The sequence below is a fragment of the Apaloderma vittatum genome, unplaced genomic scaffold, assembly GCF_000703405.1.
Source record: "Apaloderma vittatum isolate BGI_N311 unplaced genomic scaffold, ASM70340v1 scaffold16174, whole genome shotgun sequence".
Taxonomy (NCBI): Eukaryota; Metazoa; Chordata; class Aves; order Trogoniformes; family Trogonidae; genus Apaloderma; species Apaloderma vittatum.
This window is the reverse complement of record NW_009712269.1, coordinates 2,677-29,905: the sequence shown is the minus strand read 5'-3', so window position 1 is coordinate 29,905 and position 27,229 is coordinate 2,677. Positions and strand designations below refer to the sequence as shown.

At 40.1% G+C, this 27,229-nt stretch overlaps 1 protein-coding gene across 1 annotated transcript; it reads right to left on the bottom strand.

Annotated features, from left to right (window-relative positions):
• Nucleotides 1-24,542, bottom strand: TRIM33 (tripartite motif containing 33). The gene is made up of 20 exons (XM_009867924.1): nt 24,476-24,542; nt 23,025-23,143; nt 22,786-22,933; nt 20,440-20,572; nt 17,321-17,437; nt 14,826-14,940; nt 14,027-14,173; nt 13,439-13,556; nt 11,232-11,476; nt 10,820-10,984; nt 9,769-9,969; nt 7,509-7,641; nt 6,814-6,877; nt 6,363-6,522; nt 4,981-5,327; nt 4,342-4,465; nt 3,338-3,412; nt 2,611-2,763; nt 860-910; nt 1-777 (listed from the first exon to the last, which is right to left on the bottom strand). The coding sequence occupies exons 1-20, from the start codon at nt 24,540-24,542 to the stop codon at nt 565-567; spliced, it is 2,895 nt and encodes a 964-aa protein (XP_009866226.1). The 3' UTR covers nt 1-564.
• Between the last annotated feature and the right edge of the window lie 2,687 nt (nt 24,543-27,229).

Below are 27,229 nucleotides of genomic sequence, written 5' to 3'. Positions count from 1 at the left end.
TATACATAAAATGTATAAAAGAAAGTAAAATTTAGATAACTGGATCAACACAGAAGATCAGTTATTCACAATACCACTTAAATGAGATGATAAAGGCAACGACCAACACGCACTTAAGTTCACACAAAGAGGGGGTTGATTTCAGGAACGCTGCTTACAGTTTACACTGCATGAACACAAGATACAGCAACTGCACTAGTCCAGTCCTGCAGAACATTTCACTAAGCAGTCTTATCTGTACACGGAACAACTCTTATCAGAGCTGCTTCTCTTCAACATTCATCCACCTCTGTCTGTGAGATCAGGATGAGTGTGTCCCCTCCATCAGAAAGAAACAATACAGCAAGTAATCAAGGGCAAAAAAGAAAAAAAAAACACAACCAAAAATTTAAAATACATTTTTTTCCCCTCTTGAGAATGCTTTTCTGTACAAGTGGGTTTTTGTAATCTAACACTGTGTAAAAAGCTATCAGCTTCTTCAAGATGGCCACTGTAGGCATGATAATATTCCAGGAACACTTAAATAACAGTTTTTACAATAAAATTTAGGTCCATATCATTAGATTACTTTATATGCACTGGTCTCTCATCTGATTTTAGGCGTTTTCTACGTGGTTGTATAAAATCCTCATCGGAGTCCTCAGTTATTTCACCATCATCCTCCTCCTGCTCAAATTCAGGCAAAGGCTGGAAGGTCCTGTCTGGGTAGATCTCTGTGAGTTTATCTTCAAAGTATAATGCAACTGCCTTCCCTGCCTGCGCTACTTCTGAATCAGCCTGTAAACAAAAGAAGACAGGAATATTCACCTGTTGGAAATGCACATCCCTTCACCAAGTGTGCATGGTCTGAAACGCTTACCTTCAAATTAATCTCTTGTGTTTCTGCATAAACTTGAACAACTCTCATCATCTAAAAAGGATACCAGAGTCAAAAAAAATGAAATTATAATCCTTTCTAAAGTTATGAGATTGCATAGGATTGGATGACTACAGTCAGCCATAACAACAAAACAGTTTGTTATGGACTATACCTCTTTAGTTCTCAAACTTATCGGAAGCAGGTTTAAAACAGTCTTACGAGAGTGACATGAGGTAAATAAAACTTCAACAAAACACACAACTTTTGTACAGGTAAGTGCCTCCCAGTCGTTTTCAAAACTGCACTTGACTCGTGACTGCTCTCCTCATTATAAACTTTAGTTGCCTGGACCTTACTGTGGAAAAGTCTCGCTTTAGAGAGAACTGCTCCATGAGACTACTGTGGGGGTCTCACCCCACTTGGATTTCTATTTTTTAAAAGCATATGGCTTAGAGGCACCAGAAACGACGCTGCTGTGAGAGTTCAGGGTGACTCATCCTTTCCCAGTGAGCCGGCATTTCAAACTGCAAGACAAGCCTGAAACACCTCGTGAAAAAGCAAACACATCTTTTGGTCCTTGCTCCTTTGTTTCACTCTCGTCCCTAAAACCTGCAGCATGTTTTCCTCTACAGCAGAGGATGCTTTAATTCCCTTGACTGAGAAGTTCACATAAATGCAGCTTCTTCCACAGTGCTCCTTAACCTCAACCTAATACAGAGACATACGGGAGTCAGGGCTGTCAGACTCCCAGATGCTTGCAAGCATTTACAGCATTACATCGCTAACTTTCATTTTGACTAGTGTACTTGTGAAACAGTTGAGATTTTAATTATAGGTTTGTGTACTTCCTTTAGTTTACTTCCTCGCAGAGCCAGAAATGCAGCCCAAACACTGCAAAACAGACTGCATTTTACAAAAAATACTGGCTGTTTCATGCACTTCTAAGGTCCAAAGAAAGCAATTCTCTGCAATGCCTTCTGCCCGGGGCTTTCCATCATCAAAGGTTTTTTAAATATTCAGAATATTTTTTCTGTTGCTCCTCCTGGGGGATATATAGTGTTATTCCTAAGTCACGTTTCACACGTGAGGTGCAACGTGGTCCAATGAGGTGTTCCATTATAAGATAGGCTCGCTGCAAAATAAGTCAGCTTTCCCCATTCTTCAAAAATGCGACTCCATACAAAAGTTATCTACTGAAAACTGACTTTTGTGAGAGCCCAACTACCCCATGAGCTAAATCACTAAACTTAATGCTAGCCATAATGAGCACAATGCTTTCCTGGACTCAGCCTCCACGACACACTAGAACCAGTGGAATATTTTTCAGAAAGGCACTTTTCCTCAGCAGAGGTCCACCACGTTTTATGAGGGTAAGAACAATTACCTGTATAGCTTGAGACAGTTTTAAGGACTGCTTGATTGTCTTTATCACCACACTTCCAAAGCACTTCTACAATCTATTTGATGTACAGTAACAAGGTGACCCTGCTCCTCAGCCATATACCCACACCAGTGAATGCACTTAAAAAGCTCCCTCTGTTAAAGCTCAACCTTCGCATTTAGCTAAAGCTGAGATGTAGTTCTGTAATTGCATTTGTTTCGCTTCTTTTTTAAGTGTCGGGTTCAGCAACTGCTCCATAAGCAGAAGTTACAACTAGAAGCAGAGCCTTTAATCAGAGAAGCTGTACAACCATGTTGAAATAAATCTTAAAAAAAAAAAAAAAAAGCATACAGATTGGAAGTTAACATACTTCATTAAACCTTTCACAGTTCTTGAAGATTAACCGGACATCTGCCACAAAATCCTCAGGAGTCTGGTAGTGTTGGGAATGCTTCTTTTGCAGTTTCTTTTTCACTGTAGATAAATCCATTGGTTTCTTTATAATTTTATAGTAGTTTGGTATCTGTAAAAACAAAGTGACTGCAATGAGTACACAGTTCACAGAACCAGCTGAATTTCCTCACTTATCAAAAGATCAGTAGCTAATCTCATCAGGCACCACAACCATGTGCAGCAAGTGGGAACAACTTCCCTTCCTCAAACTGTTTAAGTTCTTTCTAACTTTCAGTGTCTGTCTACCACAGCACAGCAATGCTTTTCATTATAGTTAATTCTTTTACAGCTGAAAAAAAAGTCAAAGCAGTTTCTTTCCTCTTTTTATTTACAAGATTGTCACACAAAAAAAAAGCCCTCCTAAAGCATTTTGAATTTTACAGGTATCCTGAGATATTCTTCCAATTCAACAACTGCTAATTGAAAGTACTTTTAAACATCTGTGTGTGAGGCTGCTGGGAGAAGCTACAGAATCAGCTTGTCTCTCAGAATCACAACATACTCGATGACCGCCAGAACTTTTGGATTGATCAAGGGTGACAGGCTTTAAGGAAAAGCAGTAAGTTGCTTCCCTGAACTCGACTCCAGACTTTTAGAGATGTTACGCCAAAAACAGACCACAAACTGTTTTTCAGGAGACTCACCGAGGCTGGCACTGGCTCTTGAAATTCAATGCTCAGCTCATGGCAATACAGGTAAAGCAGGAGACGTTCACATTTCTTACAAAGAAAAAAAACAGCTTCATATTAATATCCTTAATTTATCCTCAGCTCAGAAGTTCATATCTCCCTATTTTAAATAGCTTTGTATTTTAGCAGCTTAGTACTATCCACACAGGCTTAATTATAAAATGTAAAGTTCTCAGGAGGGCACTGCTGAGAGAGTAGAACACCACTTTACTGTTCACACAGCAGAAATATACTCCCTTTTTGCCTTCTTCTTCCTCAACAAAGCCTGGGGCTAAGACCAAACACAGCGGCACACTAACGCACAGTCAAACTATAAAAAAGACAAACTACAACCACTTCTGTCCAACCATAATTGCGTGTAACAGGAAAGGACTGAGCTGCAGACTTTCCTTCTTTTCCCCACAAGACAGAATCTGAAACCAAAGTCAGAGTGTATCTATGAATTCCTTGTTGAAATATTTTTCCTTCCTTTGGATCAATTTGATATGATAATACTCTACCACGTTATGCACAGGCTGACTGATAACATCAAAAGTTCTTCTGTCTGTCCAGGTCATTACAAGAATGTTCCTAAATACTTGTAGCACCTCTCACAGCACGAACAACACAAACTTACATAACGATTTTAGGAAGGTTATATCGATGCTAAGGATGCACTTAAATACAGAATACGTGTTTACACGCAAGTTGTAGGCACCAGATGATTGCAGCCCCAATGTAATGGAGCACTCTCACATAGTCTCCAACCCCTGGATTTGTGCTCATAGCGAGAAAAGTCTCATCACTCATTTCAGAAGCTTTTTGTTTTGTTTGGTGGTTTTTTGGTTTTTTGCAAGCCATGACTATATTTAATTGGCTGGAGCCACAGCAAAAATATTTTCAAGAAACAGTGGGGGGTAGCTAATGTGAGAAAGCACTTCTTTTTCTAGGAAACACATGCCAACAGTTTTGAGACATACCCTCTGGTCCACAGGACTCAGGCCTTGTGCAGTTTTCCCTTTCTTGCTGTGTTGTGAATTGTCACAATCATATTCTACTTCTGGTTTGCTCAGATCTCTGCAGAATGTACATATCCACTCTCCACTAAACAGAAATAAACACAATTATTCCAGATATCCAGAGTCAAAGTTTCATCAGTGATGACTACAAAACTTCTTCATTAGCGATGACTACAAAGATTTTTTCATTAGTCCGTACGGATTCACAGTGTACTGTAATAAAGACACGGATACGCAAAGATAAGGAATAACTCTAGATGCTCAAGATAATCTGCCAGTCAGGGCCATTTACCTTGCCCTCATATTCTTCTCCTAAGTATGCTCTAATAATTTACAAAACCTTTCTCATTATGACTTTAAAATGAACTTTACCTAACAGAATCACGCTTTGACAGACTGTATGTTTATCAGATAAACACTGAGCAGTTACACACAAAACAATCCAGGTAGGCCTTTGAAATGTTGGACTTTTTTTTTTTTTACTGACAAGAAGTCATCCAGAACTAGCTGATGTTGAGGACGAAACACCAGTTTTGGTACTGTGTTGGAATGAACGAGACCTCGGGCTGTTCTCAGGAACCATCGCACTGTTTCTGGTACCTTGGAAAGCTGAGGAGTGTCGGTACGTGACAGGTCAGGTGAAACACCTTTGGGCACTTTTCACAACATAAGAGATCCCCTCCGTTTTGGCATACAGCACACCAGTCTTCATTTGGATCGTCATCCTTGTTATTGCCTTCTCCTCCAATCCTGGCCGACCGGTGCATCAGACTCCGCACTGGGGATTTTCCGTTTACAAGGCCATGTCCAGACTGTTTGCAGCTTTCACTTAAATCTGCTGGTTCAGCCTTCACATGATTTTCAAGACTTCCTAACGCTTCTAATTCACTTTCCAGATGCAAGTTAGTGGACAGTGGTGGTGTCAAGCTGCTCTCAGGACTGCTAAGCTGAAATGAAAGTAGCAGAAAGAGTCAATTTTACAAGAGCATCTTTCCTCGTTTATTTCCAAAAATATGTGGCAATCATTATGAAGAGCCGAGTTGGGTACAGTACTGAAAATTACCTTTTCACAAGTCCATCCTTTCAAGAACAGACTAATTTCTAGTGACATATAACATGATAAAGAAAATTTAAAGCCAAACACACCAATAAATTGTTAAAAATACACCTTCACCATCACTACAAAAAAAATCCTCAAATCCACCACCCTGCTCCCAGTACACAATCCTATTAAATCAAGATCAGCTGGGAAACACTGAAAAATATTCACTAGCATAAATATTTTCTTAATGCTCTGGCATAGGAACTTTTGACTGATTGGAAGATTTCTCAATGTAATTACACATGCACGAATACTGAGGAGAGACTAGCAATGGGTGACCTACAGTTTTTATTAGGTTAGGGATTAAATGCAGTGAACACACCTCACTTCTGCAGTATTTCATTTTAATAGCCAAAGATAAAATTTACATGACAGGCTATCCTGTCAGGCAGTGTAAGTATTAAAGGATATAATAAAGTCCTCAACACAGACAACCAAGATTAAGTGCTGTTTTCTATCAGACTACTTTCAACACACAACTACCTATAACAATACATAAACCTGACAAGGATTAGGTGTGTTTGGCATTCACACCACCAGGTGAAGTCCTGTCCAAATCAGGAAGGGAAGTGTCTGCCATCATTTAGTGTTTATTTGTTAAACATAACCCAGGAAGCTATTATTCAAGTCCCATTGCCAGCTTATTAGTACCTATGTCATAATCCCCAAGTAATTAACAGCCTTAGCAGCACTACAAAAACAGACAGCTCAGCACTTGAGCTGGTCCAAATTAAAGCTCAGGTGTACTGCCAGGGATCTCTCAGTCTTCAGGGCAGTTAACAGAATATGAGCCGTAAGTGTAAAACTGCTTTTTTATTTCAAATTCTAACACATGCTGCTAGAAAAAAACATAACATACTCTTGTACAATCTAACTTTACCATGCAAGCACTCCTCCTGCCATCCTCTGTTTTCTCCTGTTTTACTGTTCCTGAGAAACTGCATATCTCTTCCTCCGTCCCTGGCTCTTGCTTGACTTTCACTTGGTCAGATTTGAAGTTAACGCTAGTTTTCTCAGCAGTTCTGCCCGAGGAGCCACAGCTAGAAAGATAATACCATATAAATTAGAGGAAAACTCATCAAAGCAAAAAAACTTAAGTCACCATTTCCTGAACAATTTGAAAGGCAAAGCACATCAGAACATTTACAAGACAGCAGAGAATCATAGTGAAGGGTTTCTGTGTGGTGGGTTGGGGAGAGGAACCTTCTTCATGCAACCATTCTCCCATTACTGTGTCACAGTTATACTGAAGTGCTATGAACCATTGCCAATTTGTTTTTTGAATTCTTCATGTCTGATTTTTTCAGTCTGGAAGTGTTAACGCAACATACCTTCCTCTGCTCCCTGTGCTGGAGGTACTAGGTGGCCTCACAGGAGTGTGGGAGTTGGATAAACCTGCAAAGAAGCAGCGTAGAAGATCACTTGCTACAAATTTACATTCTGCAGTAAATGACTAGTGTTGAGTAACACCAGAAGTGCTTCTAGAATATCCTAATTTAATAATTCACATAAGTCAGCTCTCCTCTTAGTTGTTTAACCAGAACAAAGGTCTAGCACATCACCTTAAATAACCCCCCTCAACGCACTATTGTTAGAGCCCCGATCATTATTTCCCCTAATCCAAATACTGCTACAGCCCACAGCCCATTAAGTCCTCTAATTTTACACACCAGCATCCACTAGTAAAGTCAAAAAAAAGCAGACTATGCCAGTCATAGTTTGCAGGCAATAATCAAAGTATGTCCTCTGATGCACAAGAAAAGAATTGTGGTAAGACAGAACAAAATATAGTCTATACATTTATCTGGAGCACTGCACTCAGTTTGTTATTATATACTATATTGTATTTTTCTGAAGGAGGGTAGAATTTAGATTTCCAGAAGAACTTATTTCTGCGCAAAATAAATTTTAAAATAACAAAACATCCCCTCCCTTTTAGCAGGAAATGGTAGGTAATTATTTTCAACTTAAATACCTGAAGGACACATCACCTTCCAGAATCACTAGAAACACCCATCACATTTACCTGATGACCCCGGAGACAGAGCTGAAGGTCCTGGGGAGGGATTCATGGTACTTGTAGGTTGTGGGGGTAGGTGGCTGCCTGTTATGTATCTACTTAGAAGGTTATCTAAGCTACTTGAACCAGCATCTTCAAGCTAAGAAGCAAAAACAAAAGTTTCAATCAGAGAAAGCTAATTAAAGTTTCTTAATAGTTCCACATCTTTAAACTGTGATCAGTACCTTTACCGGACTTTTTCACTCTTTCTTTAAGCATTCAGGACATCAGCAAACATTTTTATCAGTTTCATACAGAGATCAGTCTTTCAAAACAGAAACCCACAGTCAGAAACTTTCAAAAGTTCCTCAGTATGTGAATTCCTCCCGTATGGTCACAGGCTGCCCTTACTCCAGGTCATTCCAAACTTTTGGTTCCCAGAAGTTCCCTGTGTCAGTCAAACGAACTACCAGATTACTCATGTTGCAAGACTTTCTCCACAACCAGATATTAAGGGAAACCATGAACTTGTTTTTCCTTAGCACGATGCTTTTTACACTGATTTTGGTATCTGTTAAAATCAAGGAAACTGCTTAAAGCTATTAACTGCAGGACAGCAATCTTAGCAAATAACATGTTTGAAACACGTTATATCCAAAGCAGAGGTTTTGTGACTCTGTGAGCAACTTGATAGACTAAGTTTCCTATGCAACTCTTTCATCAACTAAAATCCATACCAGCTATCAAAGGAACAGGTATAAAAAAAAAGAGCACCCTAGCAGCATTCTGCATCTTTAATTCACCTAGAAGTTGCACATTTATGTTTTAGACTATTCCACTAACAACTGTTTCTAACCTGGTGTATTATGAACTTTAGACACGTACAGCAAAATCAGTCATAACCAGTTACGCTTGTGTTTTGTCATACTGACTAAAGCTTCAGCGCTGCACATTGTCACACTCGGAGATACGATTTTTCCTCCTCGCTATTCTCACATTCGCAAGTTATCTGCAGCCTCATGAGCAAACTGAATGTACAGCTGTGGTGATGCAATTCCCCCACCCTCCCTCTTTCTTTCGAGATACTTGGTACTGGGTACAATTCTTTCTGGAGGGAGGGTAAACCGACCTGGGAAGGTTGTGACAGACAGAGGCCAACAGACACGAAGGCACCCCCTTCAAGCAGCTGGCTCCTGCCTTTCCCACTGCGTGTGAGACGGGGCTGCCAGAGTACGAAGGCACCCCGTGATGTGCCGCCTCTCCACTGTCGGGGAGTAGCAAGAACAGTTCATCGCCTCTGACACGCTGAACCCGCTGTACCTTGTACACAGGTGTATCTCAGAGAAATATATTGCCACCTCTAGACATGGCAATAATGCAATTAGTGGAAAATACCAGTGTATTTCACAGTCAGAGGGGGCTGGTATGGAAAAGTACCGAGTGAAAGTCGATTATCTCAGACTCCGTAAACAGTTGTTCTAAGGGAGACCCTTCGAGCCCTCCTGGATCACAGTCAGCTGTGACCAGCATCTTCCCTCAGGTGTGACACCTCTCAGGTACAAAACTCCTTGAGGCCAGGGCGAGTCATAGAACCACAACATCATCGTGAGTCATCCTCCTTGAGCCTCAACTATACCTGCTGAAGAACATCAACGATGCATTGTATTTGCTCCAAGCTCCAGAAGAGGGAAATTGTTGACTACAGGTTAACCTTTATCCACACTCACTACTTACTCATGCGTTGAAGTATACACACTTGCTTTCACAAGTGCAGATGTCCACGGTGTGAACTTGACTGTCTAGACGTACCTACTACTGCAGGTTTATATTCCGTACCCATGCATGCAGACATATACATTTCCTTTGACTGAAATACCTTGCAGTAAGTTAGCGTGCATCTTGTAATCTAAAGAATCTGTAATTAAGATGCTATAACCTATTCTACCATCAGTTAATAATTAAGTGCTGCTAAAATCTAACTCTTTTATATCTCATATCATTAATCAATTTTAAATAATCACTAATCTTAACCTTTGTCACATCAATCTATCCTGCGACAATCACCTTTGAACACGACTCTCTGGATGAAGAGTTTAAAAGTTGCTATTGGTATTACAGCAGACCATCTGCTTGGACAAAACTTAGCTGTGCCCAAGTCAAGAGCTGAATTTCATTCCTTGACTTTAAATGGTAACTAACTGTACCATTCCACAGACAAGTACCAGCATCCAAAGAAAGCAGATCATTTTTTCAACCACAGCACAAGTGGCCGATGATCTCCACTGACCTGGATGGGTGGGATATCCGGCAGGGAAGGTAAATTCTCTGGGTTTGTTACAGAGGGAATGAGTTCGATCGCTGTAACGGACGGACTTGTTGGACCACGGTTTGCACTTGCCATTGTTGCTGTAGTAGGACTAGTTGGATTAATAGTGGTGTTGTGCACAGAAACAACTGGAAAAGGCCCCGCATGGCCAGGGTTAGAATGCTGTAGGAAAAGAGAAGAGACCATGACTGCATTATGGACAAATCAGCCACTGCATATAAAAGTTCAACACGTGCATTATACGACAGTCCTCAACAAAAAACTGGGGGGAAGAACATATAAACTCACATTTCTATCAACATAACCTGACAGCACTGAATGCAAAGCAACTGCTATTTTTATTTACTTGAGCAGAAGGAACACTTTATGTGGCTAGACATTCAAATATACAGTACATCTTCCACCAATTCATTTTCATATATGGTTATATTTTCTGAAAGCAACTAATTCCTCCAAAGACAACTTTAGAGTCCATATGTCTGTCCATTTTTATTTTATTTTATTTTTTTTTTAGAAAAGAGTAACTGCTACTAATATTGTAAAACCAAGTATCATTTTTGGTTTTCCGGTCGCATTAACATTCATAGTCAAGAATTTTTATTTTTAACAGTATGCAGAGCTCTGCATCATGCTTCAAGTTGGAATTTAAAAACACGGGAGAATTTGGTTTCACTAAAAACCCTCAACTACACCACTTTGAACTTCACTACTCCTGACTATTCTCTAAGAAATCCAAAAGCTGAATGTCACTGAAAAGCAAAAAAGGAAATCTTTTGTTCCCCAGAACTAAAATGCAATACGAACACCAGAATTCACTTTCAATCTTAAGGTTTGAATTTTCTTATGCTCAGCAAAAATGTCACAGTACAGTATGCAACATGAAAAAGCATGTAAATGTGTGTAGCTGTGAGTTGGAAGTGCTAAAGATAAACACATTTACAGCCAGAGGTATCATCTATCGTAATGAAAGTTTGGCACAATGGCACAAATGAAGCGTGTACACAGGATATACTTGTCTTTGAAGGTGAGGTTGCATCATGGAGTATTGTGGTCCATTGTGGCGTGGTACTCCTGGTATACGAGCAGCATTCTGAGCCATTCTCATCTGATGTGCTTGGAAAGCCCCACAGTTCATGTTACCCCTCTGCATGGTCTGCATGCTGATCAACCTGGGAGGCTGCAAGGGTTTTTGTTTTTTAAAATTTTTGCTTTTAACATGGAAAAAAGAAGCCAATCTCTTTCCACAGCAGTAGGTTTATTAGTTACAGAACATAAAGAAAAGCCAATAGCCGTCACATTTAAAGTATGTCAAATTTCAAAAGATTTTCACGTTTATAACTGCTTTGTAAGTTTATATTTGATAGGGCAGTTTTAAGCCTCGGTGTTATGGTAAAAGGTGAAAGAAGAACATACAAGATACCTACCTGCTGCTGTAAGATTTGCGGACTCGTCTGCCTGGGAACCGACCCAGCTGGCTGCCCCATCCTCATCTGCTGCAGCTGCTGATGCTTTTGTGCGTACACTTGCTGCTGCATATGCTGAAGTCGAAGCTGCGCTAAATTGATTTGTCCTGGAGCTTTGCTGATGTGGTTTGTTCCTGGAGGAGTTTGTCCAACCACTACATTAGGAGTGTAACTAGGAGTCGGTTTGTTTTCAATGACAAGGTTACCTAAACAAAACAAAAGAAGAACTAGTAAACAGTCAAAACTCCATCACCATCCAAAGGTTAATTGCAGAATATTCAGACATTTCTAATTCAGTTTCCTCAGCAGTAATAACAAAGGAACTTAAGTCTGATATTTTCTTTTTAAGTCTCTATAACCATATGTGAGGGAAGCAAAAAGAAAGACTATAAGAAGAAATTGCAAAACTGAAAGCATGATGTGTGAGGAAAGAGTGAAAGTATTGGAACTGCACAGCCTAAAAAACAAGACAGATGACTGTTCTCTGTGTCGACAACAAACAGACAGGATGAGAAATAAAACAGGAAAAAAACTTGCTGAGCATAAAGTTTCTATACCTAGGGAAGCAAAGTCCAGGAAAAGATATTTTGGGAGGAACAGTGGAGCATGTCCCATCACTGAACGACTAAGAACGAGCAGGACAAAACACTGCTGCAGGTAAGCTGCTCAGGTGCAATGCAACGGACAACACTGCTTTCCTAGCTACCTCCAATCCTATTTTTAAAGGGAAAAGGCAAAACACTGATTTTTGACTTTGAGCATGTACTCATTGGAATCTGCAGGTCACTTCTTGTTGAGGTTGACAGTTCCTGATCTGTTTGCTGTACAGCTTCCCCAACCTGCTCCGGCTTCCTAGTCCAGCAACATTTGAAGGCCTCTTCTGAAAAGCCTTTCTTTTCCCTTCTTGACTAATCTCCAAGAGTAATAGCACTCAAAAATCGCTTGAGGAACTGCCCATGAAGGAACAGCATCAAATTTAAGCCACTACTTACACAATTAAAATTTTGTTTACTGTGCACATAAACCTACTCCACTAAAGACAGGAAAAACCCGTCACTAAAGACACCAAAACCTGTCTAGTGGACTTGGTGCAAAAGCATCAGGAAGAGATTATATTTTTATCAGGTTTTATCCAAAGGAAAAGTACACAAGTAGTTGGTATCGGATAACTCATCTCGCACTTGGAAAAGTATAAATGATTAGGAGATTAACATGGGAGAGAAACTGTGACACTACACTGCTGCAGGGTAAGGCAATAATAAAGAGGCTAAGATATTAAACATCTTACATTCTTAAAAGAGCACGATATTACTGCATCTGACAACTGCCAGCAATGCTCAGTGATCCTAACCGCAGAAGTCTAGTGATCCTAGCTGCCACCAAGTGTTCATGCAGAACGTGAGCACTCCAAGTCTCTACCTCTGCAAGACTATTACCAACTCTCAGGGCAGCTAATGCTTTGGGGCAAAGAAGGAATAAAGGGCTGCACTGAGGAAAACGACTTAATGTATGAAGGGTTGCAGCTACAGTGCCAGAACCTGCTGTGTGGCAGTTCTAAGCCACACACACAGAAGAACAGCAGTGTATCTCCAATTATGAGGCTCAGTTTTTCTTTACCTTTATAAACGTGTCAGACATCTTAGAATACAAAATTAGTTAAATATTACTTCTTAATTCACTTATCTTTCCAGGAACTACATGATCTGACTTGGTACACAGCCACAAACTTAGCTCATATCAAAAGCGCTCCTAATTCTCCTTGCTCATGCCACTTTCAACACATTATGACACCCACTGTCACTCCACATGCAGCTAAATACAAAGTTCAGACAGGCAAAACTGATTCTATTTACTTGCCAAAAAAGCTTATTCCAAAAACCAAAGCACTTGTTTAGTGCTAGTGTGTCATACTATAACCATGAGAACCACTTTAAGAGTGGAAAAAAGGGCCACTCCCATTGGAAACCAAAACCTGTGGAGAAAGCTTTGCCAATAGAAAGACAGAGCAGATAAACGAGGTAATTAGGGCTGGATGTGTTATGTCAAGGGAGTTTTGCTCTTCCGTATTAAGAGATGTATTGCACTCCAACTCACTAATGTTAGATGAACATCCAGAATTCAATCTAGTTTTTCAAGTAACACAGGATAAAGAAACATAATTTTCTCACCTAAATTGACGACATTCTTTGCCCAGAAGGTAGGGTCACAATGGAAGCGTATTGCTCCATTGGCAGCTGGGACAGGATCACAACGTGCCTTTAAGATATGACGTAACTGGAATGTTATCTAACGGAAAGCAAAAACAAGATCATTGATGACAATGAAATAAAGAATGGGAACATTAAAAAGCCCAGCAAGCTTAGACTGCTAGACACCAACAAGGACTGTCCATAGCAAGTTTGGTTAGTAGCCTGCGAAGTACTCAATCCCCCAGCAAAACCATCCACCGTACAATTAAATTTTTTATTCAACTCACAGGATTACAGACAAGTACTGTTGTTACAAAATAATACTACTTCTGCAACGACCCAGCTGAAACACTGAGGTGCCCGTACAGAGCTTGACCGTATTCTATGACAATACTGAAAAGTGGTGTACGGCTGGGAAATTTCTCCCATTATCGCAGAAGTATTTTTTGTTTTGTTGGGTTTTTCTCTTCCTCGGATATGATCTAGTGAAGCTACCTGATACACAGAAAATTCTTTTGACTAAACATTCCCTGTACTGCACAGACAAGTTAGAGGATGCTTCCTTACCAGCCGTTTACTGTACAGCAAAGCAGTACTGCTGCCACTGGCAATAGCCCAATTAGTAAAGTTCATCACATGTTTCACTTGCCGTGACAGACCAGTGATGTCATTTTGTTGCTGTATTAACTTCATCTGTCTCTCCTTTGTTACATTCTACAAAGACACAAAAAATTCATTACAATGGGGGCTTCAGATTTATGAGGAAAATGTAAGCCACTATCACAGCTTTTTGAACAAAAAAAGCAGCTTATACTATACGCAAGCAAAGCAGCTTATACTGTGCTGATATTCTGAGGAGCAATCATTCTCTATTACTCCGCTCTACCATTCTTCCCAGAGGTATTGAAGTGCAGGGAAAGTCGCAGGCTCAGAGAGGAGCCTCTGCTCTATCCCAGGAAAATATCAACTACTGAAACAAGACCAATTCTCTTAATCACGTTGCCAGAGACAATGCAGCGGGTCAAAGAACTGGGAGAGCGAGCCCAGTGACGCTGCCAGCTCCATGCTGGGCGCTGCCCTGGCACTGCTGCAAGGGCCACCAGCAGGGCTGCGGTGGCCCGGGCACACTGAACACCTGCCGAGTATGGAACTGCCTCTGAACACCTCCTGAGTACGGCAGGTAAACTCCACAGCCCCATCTCCGAGAAGTCTTGAGCTTTTGAAAACCTGCCAGCTGAAACCTCAGAATCAGCTCTGCAACACCTTCAGTCACACCAGATAAACCGTTTTCAGGCACAGAACCCAAGTTCTCAATAGAGGACTGGAAACAGTGAACACCACCACTATTTTTAACTCTTAACTGTACCTCAAGGTGCTGTAGGAGAGATTTTCCCTTTTTATTGATTTCATTGATGAGGGTGAATATAGCCACTTTGATCTCCTGCTCTACTCGCTTGTTAGTTTCATTTACTTCTTTTATCCTAAAAAAAGAAAAATGTGTTGTCAGGCAGTCACTTCATACTATGCCACCAAATACTAAACATCACAGACACTCTCCCAGTCTGAAAGACTAAGTACTGAAGAAGTTCTGGTAAGTCCAAAATTTATAGCTTCTTTGACTTCTATCGCAGAAAATACGATTAATCAATTTTTTCAAATAAGTCATCTAAAATTTCAGTTTTGGAAAAAATATTAAATAGTCTGAGATTAAGATGGCATCTCAATCAACATGCATTTTACTTAAAATAATACAAAACAGTCCTTGTGGTTTATACATTTTATTTATAGGTTTACACACACACAATACCCAGCTGAGATCATGCGTGTGTCTATGTACACTTTCACACCTCCATAAAATCTTGTAAAAAAAAAGGTTATTACATACCTGTAATCAATACACAACAATGATATAAACGTCGCACTAATGATCTGCCTGACGTTAGTCTACACTATTCTCTTGTGCTTTACTATTACCACCAGGTCATTTATACCTCAACACCAAATTTAGTGTTTTTCCTATTCCCAACTTCTTCAGACTCGAGCAAATCATCTTGAGGTCTGTCCACAGATTATGAAATACAGCATCTGTCAAATTCCGTTGTAAATTCTGGATTTATTTGATCCTACACTGCCTTAATCTAGTGACAAAGTAGCACTGCAGCAGGATTCTTTGCACAATACTTTACCATGACTTAAAGAGTCCTTTTTTAAAGGACTTCTCTGCTACTAGATTGAGCATCTGAACTTGTGATGTCATTCATCCTGGTACGATCACAAGACCAACACTCATGTGCCTGGCAATTACCCTCACTGTTGGTGTCAAATGCCCTTCAAGGCACCTTGGACCAGCTTTTCGTGACAGCACAACCTGGCCTTCTACTCCAGAAAACATTCAACCAATCCTTCATAAAGCCAGCAGGCATCCATCCGTGGCTTTGACATCTAACAGTTATTCCAGCAGCAAGTTATTCCTTCAATGCTGTTTTATGCTTCATGATCATATACGATGGCAATTTCATACCATGTGCTAATGCCAATAACATTATTATAATACACCTTTTCCCCCTCATTCCCTCAAGTTTTTTATGATATTGGATTTTGTGCCCTACACTTCAACAAAATAACTGAATGTTATGTCAAAGTAAACCAGTGCCTCACTTCCACTACCCACTTGGCTCAGCAGATAATCGCAATCTTTACACAACCCCGTCACATGCTGCAGAAATTCATTGAATTATCAGCAAAGCCAGGAACTTAGGCAAAAGAACAGTACGTGTTACTCATATATGCACTGCCCATTACTGGCCTTGAATTGTTATCAGAGAACATTTTTTGACATTTCTTGAGCTTTCAGTTTAATTATTATCCATGTAACTGGGATTCTGTCTCTTCTTCAAGCACGTAACAAACTTGTCCTCCTGATTCATGGTGATATTCTCTTTTGGGTCCCTTCAAAAAGCTACATGCCAAATCACCACATAAAAAAGTTTCCATTTTCCTTGCTCCCATCTCCACATATTTGCCTCTTGTCTTTAGTTCTCCTTCCCTTAAAATTTTTTTTAAAATATACATACCACTAGAAGTTCAAAATTTGCACCAGAACTTCTCCTTATAACTTTGGTACACTTCCTTCTACCCTTGTACTTCCCATCTGCAGATAATCTGTCATTTTGCAAATGACTGAAACGTCACAGAAAGCTCACAAAACCACCGAGAATCACAGCGGAATTTCCTGACCTCCAAGACACCACATCACCACAAGTGGATGAAAAAACGGCAGCAATCATGTGTGTTCTCTGTCTCTATAGTCAATATTCTATTTAGTGCTGAATGTAAGCTAACCCTGGAATCCTTGAATTAAACTACCTAAGGAAAAGCTTGTCTTCCTTTCAGGTAATTACACTAAGTTTTATTTTTCCTGTATTAAAAAACCCAATAATTTCCTATTCGAGTTCAAAATAAGTTTTTGTTACATAGTTATCAGAGGCATTCATATAAAACAGAAATATCTCACAAAAATCTGTTCAGTCATGCAGCTGAACTTGGCAGAAACTCTAAGATGGTTTTGCCTTTCCCTTTTTTTTTTTTTCCTCTCTGCTCCCTCAATTGTAATAAATGTGTGGTATCTTTGGTTCTACTCCAAGTTGCCATAAAAGACATCATCTTTGACATTTGTATCTTGCAACAACTTCCAACAGATACATGGTATTCCAGGGAAGAAAACATTACAAAAAGTAATTAAGTCCAATACAACTAAAGATACAGAATCAACTAAAACTATTCTAATCCCCTCTTTCATCTTACTATGATTCATTAAAACCCCCAATGTAACGTAACTGTTAATCATTCTGGGGTACTTACCTATTCTGAACTTGGGCGGCTGCAAAATTGACGTAATTCTTTTTCTCAAGAAGTTTGGCCAATAGGTTCTCAATGGCTCCCTTCTGGTTCTGAAAAGCTTCTTCCAGAAACTGATACCTTTTCAACATGCAAAAAAAGATACCAATTACTAAGGAGCAATGTGCTGCAACTAGGGGCTCCCAATTCAGATACAAAGCTATGCAATTTTGAAAAAGATAAATGACAAAACAGAGGAAAAAAAATCAGACTATATGTATGTCAGTCAGTGTGCAAAATGTTTCAGTACTGATAAACCCTTTTTAAGTGTCCAGAACCTCTGTGGGTCACTTACTAATTCCAGCTACACAGGGAGACACTGCACTGCATTGTTTCATAAGACAGCAAGCTATGGAACACCAGCTAAAGGAGATACCAGAAACTTCAGATTCGACAACTCATTTTGTTTACATTAGATGAGGGAAATGCACTAATTGCTCAAACATATGTTAAGTGACACAAAAAAAACCCCAAAAAAACTATACCAGAAAAAGTTTTTCAGCTGAAATTACACTGCTGAAGTAGTTCCATCTGAAAGAAAATATTCCGATTGAAAAAACAATCTTTTTTTCCCCACTACTTCCAAGTGAAGAACATATTCCCTTCCAAGTGCTTCAAGCAAACAGCTACTGAACCAAAGACACCTATCACTTCACCTGAAAAGAGCACAAGTGGCTGCATCTTCCTGACATACTCTGCTTCACAAGAGGAATTAACAATGCAACAGAAGCAAAATGCCTATGTTGAAAATGGCATGGGGAATCAAGCAGCTTCAAAAGTTTCATCTTTTCTGATCGACTGCTCAACTATCAAAAGATTTCTCCCAAAACCCAGGATTCCTACCAGCCACTTGTCACATATCTTTGCAGTTAACTTCATGCTTCTGAAATATAATTTATTAACAACAAGGAAAACTTAAGTTCCCAGAATGTCTGCCCTTCTTCACTACACTAAATCCCAACATTCAAATTGGCAGAAGACTCCCACAATTAAAGTGAAGCATCTTGTAAGCTGCATTAGAAGTAACCTATACTATCTCCCAACCACAACTGAAAAAGAAAGTAGCATTTGTCTTCTGTCAAAATCTAGAATGATGGAATGGTTTGGGTTGGAAGGGAGCTTAAAGACGATCTAGTTCCAATCCCCCACCATGGGCAGGGACACCTTCCACTAGACCGGGTTGCTCAAAGTCCCGTCCAACCAGAGGAGAACATTACAATCTGACAGAAGACGGTTTGGATTTACAGCTTCTTGATGCAAATCACTCACAGTTACGGTAACAGCGAATTAGGGAAAAAGAACACTATTCACAACAGAAGCTCTGGGACTCTGCTGCTGTTCATGGGGTTTGCATGCGCAGTAGACAAGTTTCAAGCCGAAGGAGTTTAGATTCCTCAGCTCAGTGTAAGGATGTTGCTATTTCTAAGAAATATTTCTAAAGTTCTTGCAAGCAAACAGTATCAAGAGATTTGGGGTACTATAATGCAAAAAGTAGCAGTGCTAAAGCCCAAAGACCACAAAACTTGAAATGTCTGGGAGATGTGCAGATTCTTTAAAGCTATTGTCATTTAGGTGAAGATCAGATTTCCAAGATGTGGATTTTCCAAAGCCTGTGGGCTGAAAACTATCTAAACTAGAGGAATCACACACCACTAGGCTACTAAAGGAATGTCGGCTGTCTACAGAATCACCAGCAACTCTTTCACTTGAAATTCTGAACTGAACGCAGGACCACGTTGCTACAGGAATGGTGACTCATGCTCCTTTGGTGTAAACTATTAGGATTTCAGATAAAAAGTAAACAGAAGATTAAAACCAATTCTTATTTTCACTTGGTATGATTTTCTTTCAATGATTTAATGAGCGTCACAAAAATCTTGGTTGCACTTCATGGCAGACGAAGCACTCGCCCTAATCATCCATAATTCGCATCTGCAGACAGAACAGTTTTTAAAGAATGTTTTGCAACAAAGCACGTTAATAGCAAAGTATTCTCTTCTCTCACTGGAAGAGAACAGGTAAGTAGAACAAGATACAACGGTTAATCAGTCAGCGTCATGCACAAAACAGGTGCAAAGAAATCAACTAGAAAAAGTAAAGTTAGTGAACATATCGCAGGAGACCACGCTTTTGGAAAAGGATGTCTTTCAGGATATTTATGATCAAGCCCGTGAAAGAACAGAGCAGGAACAGTCCAGTTGTTAATATTTTAATGCTACTAATTTCAAAAGTAGAAGTTCTACACCGGGCTGCTTTAGCAGTCTATGAGAGTAATCACTGCACTGGAACACAACCTACCAAATTCAATATTGCAGTGTTCTGTCAAGCACCTTTACAGACAAGTGTTACTTCTAGACTGACTAGAAAAAGTGTTGTAGTGGCTGATAAATACATATTTATACCCATATTCTCTATTATAACATTGCAAAACACTTTTTCAAACATCCAAACAACTATATGACAGAGCTACTAAGGAGCAGGATTCTTTCCATGTATTTTAACAGGTTTCAACTTTTTTTTAGCAGCTCTGAAGACAAACCCATCATTTCTTGTTACTTGGAATGAGGCAACTTTCAACCAACTAAAACCAACCAAATTCTACCTCTGTACTTAAAAACACATCAATCTATGAGGCAAAATTTATACCTTCCTTTACAAAATTATCTTAAATTGAAAGGCTTGCATAATAAAATATGTCCTTTCAAAAAATTACCTCATCCATGACTTGCTACATCACTTCTGCTTCTTTACAGCTCCAGGTGTTTGGGGCTGCAGCAATTTCTATTCAAGTCTTGAACAGAGTGACAGCACTGGTAAATGCCAGGCAAGTTAACCTCTTAATCGTACCACATTGCCTCAGATCACGTCGTTTTGAACCAGCTCTTAGGATACTTGATCAAGCTCAACCAACTGGTCACTTAAAAGTTTTTGCCATCCCACACTGGTTCTCCCTTGCAAGGGGTCATTTCAGTTCCAGAAAGAGTAAATACAACCATATTTAATGACACAACTCTTTTAAATCAATGCCATTTCATCCACTGAGAAAGCGCACCACAGGAATTAAGGTATGGTAATATTTGTACCTGTGTTCTTTGTGTTCCAGTAACTGACAGTCTCTGCATGTCAGCCTGTCACATGTTTCACAGAAAAGTTTTAACTGCTCTTGTTTGTGGACAGGACAGAAAACAGGACGTTGACCAGATGCTCCCACGGCCTCTGTTTTTAAAAATAAACCATTTTTGCATTTAAAAACAAAATTTAGACAATCTGAAGAGCAAAACGACTAACTTCCAAGCTAAGAAACACCCCAGAATTTGGACAGAGACAACTACAGACCTGTTCTCACCCTAAAGTTACCGTGAATATATTGTCATTGAAATATTTACAGGGCCAGTGATTTATGGCTGTTTCCATTTTATGATATTCAAAGAGAAAGAGGAATTCCTCTCCTTTCACAAACACTCAAAAGACACTGGCACCTGCAAGAATTTAAAATCTGTACACAAACACCAGGATCGTGTACACATGCTTAAATATCAAACTGCATGCAGTTTCACCTCTGACAGAATGAAGGATGGATCAAATCACACAAACTTTTATATTGTCAAACACCCGTAGGTTTTCTAAATTTTCACTTCAAAACCTTTATAAACCTCATTAAGTCATATGCAACTGAAGTGGTAAATGCAAAGCAAACATTGCCCATGTTAAAAACCAACTAAACTGCTTAACTTTTCCTCTTAAGCAAATATCAGATGTCAAAAAAAAGTTCCAAGTTTAGTAAAAAGTGCTGCACCGTCTTCTAAAGATATTTCGAGCTTAGCACAGAAGAAAGCAGCCTTTGGAAAATACAGCAGGTAAGGTTTAAAACATGAATGTCTTCCTCAGCCTCCAACATTTCTGAAGCTTGTTATATCATGCAAGTTATGTAAAGAAAGAGAGCTCGTGAATCTACAGCTGACACTCATTCATAGAAATTTAGTCTGCAGGGCTTCTCTTAAAGAAGGAAGGGAACAAGCTCCTCTGAGAAATGACTAGTCATTCCCCACGCTCGAGGGAGTTACCAAGGACCGCTGCACGCCAGGTCGGAGGAAGGCTGCGCTCCCGCACACGCCGACTGCGTGCCGGCTTCCTCCTTCAACAGAGCCTGAACTTCTGACGGGAAGTTACTTTATCGGAACAGCCATTCTCTGGCACCAGCCCACTCTGGTTGTTGAAGGGGAAGAGGAGCCATAGTATCACCTTGACAGTCACAATGTGGCCCTCCTAACGGAAAAAACATTCCCGATGCTTTTTGCAGGTCCCTGTGACTGGATTTCACCTCAAGAGTTTCTCATCTATCAGGAGTTATATGTTTTAACTTAAAGAGGGATTATTTCTCACTAAACAATACCCATTAAGATACACAGAGAAACCTCTCCAAAAAGTGAAGTTTATTTGACAGAGCAAGTGAAGTAAGATCTTTAAAAGAACTAAGCTCAACAGCAAACCTTTTACCTACTAGTATGATTTTGACAGGAGTTGGCCAAAAGCAAAGCTGCGTTACTCCTTTGACATGACATAACAAAACAATTGTGCGGATCTTAGTTTAAGCGGAGAGAGAGAAAAACATCAAGATCTCTCTTCCTGAATATAATCAGTCTCCATATACATCCAGATTGTTTAGAACCTACAGGTCTTTAAATCAGAGCTTTTATCCCATTCACAGACAAAATACTCCAAGCTAAAATCCATTTATCTTTTACCTGTTTCGAGAATGTTATCCACACTACCTCAGTAGGTTATAAATGATACACGGTTAAACAATTGTTTAAGAATTAACTGAAAATAAAGCTGCATGTCTAAAACCAGACACACTCTTTACACATTAAATTTTGCTAACTGAGACATTAAACCTAAAATGAATTCAAATTCCATATTGAGTCAGCAATACTGAGACAACAGTAACATCACACTGAATATGACTATTGGCTTATCTGTATATACTTCTCTACTGGTAGAAATATAATTGCTTCTTAAAACCAAGTACAGCAAAATGTATAATTCAATTTCCCTGGCCAATGGATAAGATTACCAATATGCCAGTGCTCTTCAGATTTCAACTCCTCCATTTAGTCAGTCTAATAAATAAAGAATTGTTAAGAATCCTTTCCAAAGACTGCAGTCTCTCTCGTTTCTTTCGTACTTAATATTTTTTCACATTGGACTTCAAATTGCACAAAATACTAGCAAATAACCCACTGAAGTTTAAAATTTAGTTTTTCCTAAATTTTTAGAGTTACCAATTTTTGCGCCAGGAGCTTCTTATTAAACTTATCCCAAATCTTTGTTGAAAACCATGCAGCTGGTTGTCACCTAGATAAACCTCCCCCTCTCTTTTTACATGTGCCAAGGAGACAGGCAGGACTAAGCGACCTCCAAACACTTACCTGAAGATACATCTTCTTTTTTTCTGATCATATGATCTTTAGTAAATTTTACTCGCTGATGAGCTTCTATGCAAGTCTTGCACAACCATTCCCCACACTCTACGCAAAATCCAACAGCACTAGCGTTATCTTCACAGCTTGTACACACCTGCGCAGGGAAGCAGTCAGTTACCATGAAGCACTAAGGTGTACAGAAACAAAGGGCCACACCAACTGCAGCAAGCAGGCAGGCGCCGTACCTGTTCTGACTTCTCATCGGAGCTGCTTGGTGTTTCTGAGGTGTCTTTTACAAAGTAGTTATCCACTAGATCTATCTGTCTGCATTCTTGGCGGCATATGGGACATCTGATGACACCAACTGCAAAACACAAAAAGTTTCCTAGTTTTAAGAAAAAGAATAGGAAAATCAACACGACCAGAATGAAAAGACGGCAAGAACAAAAACAAAATCCTCAGACTGCTCATTTCACTTGGGTAAATGAACAGATTCCACAGCCGACATGACTCTTAACAGCCATCACCCCCATGTAATAGGTTTCGCCCAGAAAAAACATCCCAACAATAACAAAATACAAAAAAAACCACCCACAAACCACACACACCTCTTCAGAAAATGATGCCTTACCTAGAACGAAATTGTGATAATCTCTGCATCACAGTTTCCACCCCCAAAATACATATTAGCCACGTCACTTGTTCTCCCCAAGCAAATAGCTCCCCCTGCTTTTGTTAAACTCGTTACTTTCTGTAACTGCCTGTTGTCCAGTCTGCCTCAAGACAAGCATTAAGAAAGTCGTGGCTGCACAGTCAGGGGTGGCTTCAGTGATGTTCATGAAAACATCACACGAAGAATACCGTGTGACACAATATTCTCCCAGATACAACAGAGGACATTTTCTAACCTACTTCCATGAGGTCAGCGAGGCAGATGCAGTAATAGGAACTGGAGGTTTCAGGCTTTTTTCAAACTGTGTTCTGCAGGGAAGGCCAATAGCAAAAAACACCAGTTGACAGCAAAACGTTCCCTCATGCAAACAGTGGCTGCCTTTCTGCAGCACACAGAACACTTCGCACATAGCGATATAGATGTGTACACCCATAGCTTTAACACCAGCTATCAATTAGACAAGTTCCTTTCCAACATCCTGCTTTTTCATACTCTGTAATTGCTAAATTAGAGTTCTAAGTCCTGAGTGGAGCTGCAAACTCAAATTAACTTACAAGATGTTCTATGAACAACCTGTGTTAAAGGTTTGAAGTTATTTACCACTACAGTAGTGGTTAACACTTTCTTCCCAGAAGTGCCATCTATTCCTGAATTGAGCTCCTACACAATTTTATTGTGAATAACATTTTCAAGGAGAAGCTTTCAAAGTGATTGGGTATTTTTATGCACTGGGATGCCTGAAACAATTTTGAAAAGTAAGTGTAATTAAATGATGCTCAACTCCTTTGTGGATATTCAGTTAGAACAGTAGGACTTACTTCAGGGAGATTAATTACATTAGTAGTAAATTAGCATTCATTTTTTGAAGTGTTAAAATTAACAACGGCATCAGAAGCAATGACAATAATTCAATCAAAAATCCCCTGTCTCACCAAATGAAACGTGCTTCAAGAGCAGGATGTGAAAAACAGACACTGTCGAACACCGGCCACCACCAGGGAAAAGCTGCCCCTGTCCCGGAACCCTCGCCTGCAAACCAGGGTGTGGATCCCAGCTGCAAAGCCAAGGCAGCGCTGTGCCACAAGAACATTTCGGTACAGCTCCAGCTCGCCTGGCAACTTCCGCCAAGCTCGTCACCTACACTTCTAACCAAAGCAGAACGCACAATACATGGGGTGAGAGTTCTGCAGAGCAAAGAGAGGCAAGTAGCACAGATTTCACTAAGCAACACAGGTTGAACTGTTACTTATACAACCGCTAGAAGTCACATCTTCCTTACATTGCACATCAGACGTTCTTATTTGTCGGAGACTTTATTAAGGGCACTAATGAGAGTAGCATCTACGTAATCCTTTTAACTGCTTATGATTTAGATAAAGCACACTAAACTAGACCACAGACAAAGGATGTTAGAAAGCACAAAACACTTGTAAATTGAGGAGAAAAAGTAAATTTGTTTTCATATAAACAGACTAGTAAAAAGCCTGCAACACAATCCAGCAGCAAATCACAATGGAACACTTCAAAGAACTTAAGACTTCAAACAGAAGATGCTTTTAACCTACCATCACCAGCTGCATTGAAAGCAGCGTGGCCAGCAGGTCGAGGGAGGGGACCGTGCCCCTCTGCTCCGCTCTGGTGAGACCCCCCCTGCACTCCTGTGCCCAGCTCCAGGGCCCCCAGCAGGGGAAAGACACGGACCTGCTGGAGCGGGTCTGGAGGAGGCCACGAAGGTGATCGGGGGTGGAGCACCAACCCTGTGAGGACGGGCTGAAAGAACTGGGGTTGTTCAGCCTGGAGAAGAAGCTCCAGGGAGACTTCAGAGTGGCCTGCCAGTGCCTGAAGGGGCTGCAGCAGAGACGGAGAGGGGCTCTCTATCAGGGAGTGTAGGGGTAGGACAAGGGGTGACAGTTTCAAACTGAAAGAGGGTAGATTTAGATTGGATATCAGGAGGAAATTCTCATCTGTGAGGGTGGTGAGACACTGGAACGGGTTGCCAAGAGAGGTGCAGAAGCTCCCATCTCCCTGGAAGCGTCCAAGGCCAGGTTGGACGGGGCTTGGAGCAAGCCGGTCTAGGGGCAGGTGTCCCTACTCATGGCGTGGGGCTTGCAACTAGATGATCTTTAAGCTCCCTTCCAACCCATTTTATGATTCCATAACTAACATCTAAAGCTGCAACAACAGTATTTTTCTTAATTGTAACTCTGAATATGCGAATACCTTGCATATACCTATGTTTAATGTTTCCCAAGGGTAACAACATTTCTCTGATGTATCTGCATGCATCTCAAAACATGCAATTTTGTCAACAGGTTAATGTAACTATGAAATCCTTCATCTTGAATGAGTTTGAACAGGAATTTATTCAAAATCTGCTTAGAATTCATTTCTCCAGTCTGACATCTTAATCCCTGACAACACTAAAATACTCTTCCAAATTTTAAAAATGCTTGAAAGCTACAAAGTTGGATGGGAAAGGCTTGATTCTCTGTACTTGCAATATTGTGGGACCAAACCAGAGAAATCATCCCCAGAGCAAGCTTGTGTCGAGTCTTCGGCTACTAGACCATCTCTAGTGCGGTAGGAGGAATTCAGACCCTTGACACTTTTCACGTAAGCTGAAATCCACTGATCATCCCCAGGACATCTTTGCTCTGCCCACCAAGACGGTATGTGTTCAACTCATACCTACTACTTTTGCACATGCACTTAGTACCAGCCTGAAATTCTACCACAGCGCCCGCTGACATCCAAGTCATCAGCCTTCTACAATTCTAATTACTGTTGAGTGAACAGCAGTGGTTTAGACAGCTGATTTTAAACACACGTGTTTGTGCTGGGTTGAAGTGTGTCAGGCTGGTTCCCAGAACGAAAGTACTAAGTGAGTATAAGAAAATTAAAAATTCTCTCAGACATTTATGTTGTTATGACGATAAAGCTTCCCAGTTCAGGAAATATTTGCAAGCACTCATGCAATCTAATAACTCAAACTTCGGTTTTAAGTTCACACTTGGCACGTATATAGTCCTCCAAGGAATGAATCTTTGCCAGGTTTCATCTATTGGTTGAGAACACCAACAGTAGTTACTGCATGCGCATAATATTTACTTCTCTCAGAAACATAGGAGCCTAAATATGTTCCTGCACAGCCCTACATCAAAACCCCACTCTAGTTTCAATGACTACACCATGAAATAAACCCTCACAGGTCAAGCAAGTAATACAATCAAGACTGAAATCTATCAGAATATAAACACATTTTTTTTAAAAAAAATAAAATTAATTGCTTTCAAGGTCTACTCTAACTCAGCGTTTTGGGGGTGGGTTTTTTTTGATAAGTCCAGCCTACAAACTGAACATTTTTCAGGGCCTGGCCTTTGCTGGGCTCCAGCATACAGTCGTGATGCTCATTCATCAACATGGGAGAAAGCTTAAGACTGGAGAGGTCTGGTGATGTGTACTAACATCCACTGAAACTAAAATGGCCTGAATTTACAAAGCTTGGGCAGCCTATTTTTTGCAGGAGCTTTCAGCTTTCTAGACTGAAAATACAGTAACTGCCAACAAATGCAATTTAAGTGATATGTCACATTCTCATAGCCACCATGCCATTTTTATGTCCCCCTACCCAAGGCAAATCAAAAATAGTTAATGCATAATTTAAGGTGTGATTAATATACCAGTTCTAAATGCACAAACACTGGGTATGGAAGCATATAAAGACATTTTACGACACTATATATTACAATAAATGTATTGTTCCTCAAATTATACACA

Excerpts from the sequence above, each read along its gene's own strand:
- TRIM33 (XM_009867924.1), bottom strand. The coding sequence starts at position 24,542 with ATGTTCTTGTGGCACAGCGCTGCCTTGGCTTTGCAGCTGGGATCCACA. Across the intron at positions 17,438-20,439 it reads CTGGAACACAAAGAACACAG|GTATCAGTTTCTGGAAGAAG; the intron begins GTACAAATATTA and ends CATGTTGAAAAG. Across the intron at positions 6,878-7,508 it reads TCTGTCTCCGGGGTCATCAG|GTTTATCCAACTCCCACACT; the intron begins GTAAATGTGATG and ends GCTTCTTTGCAG.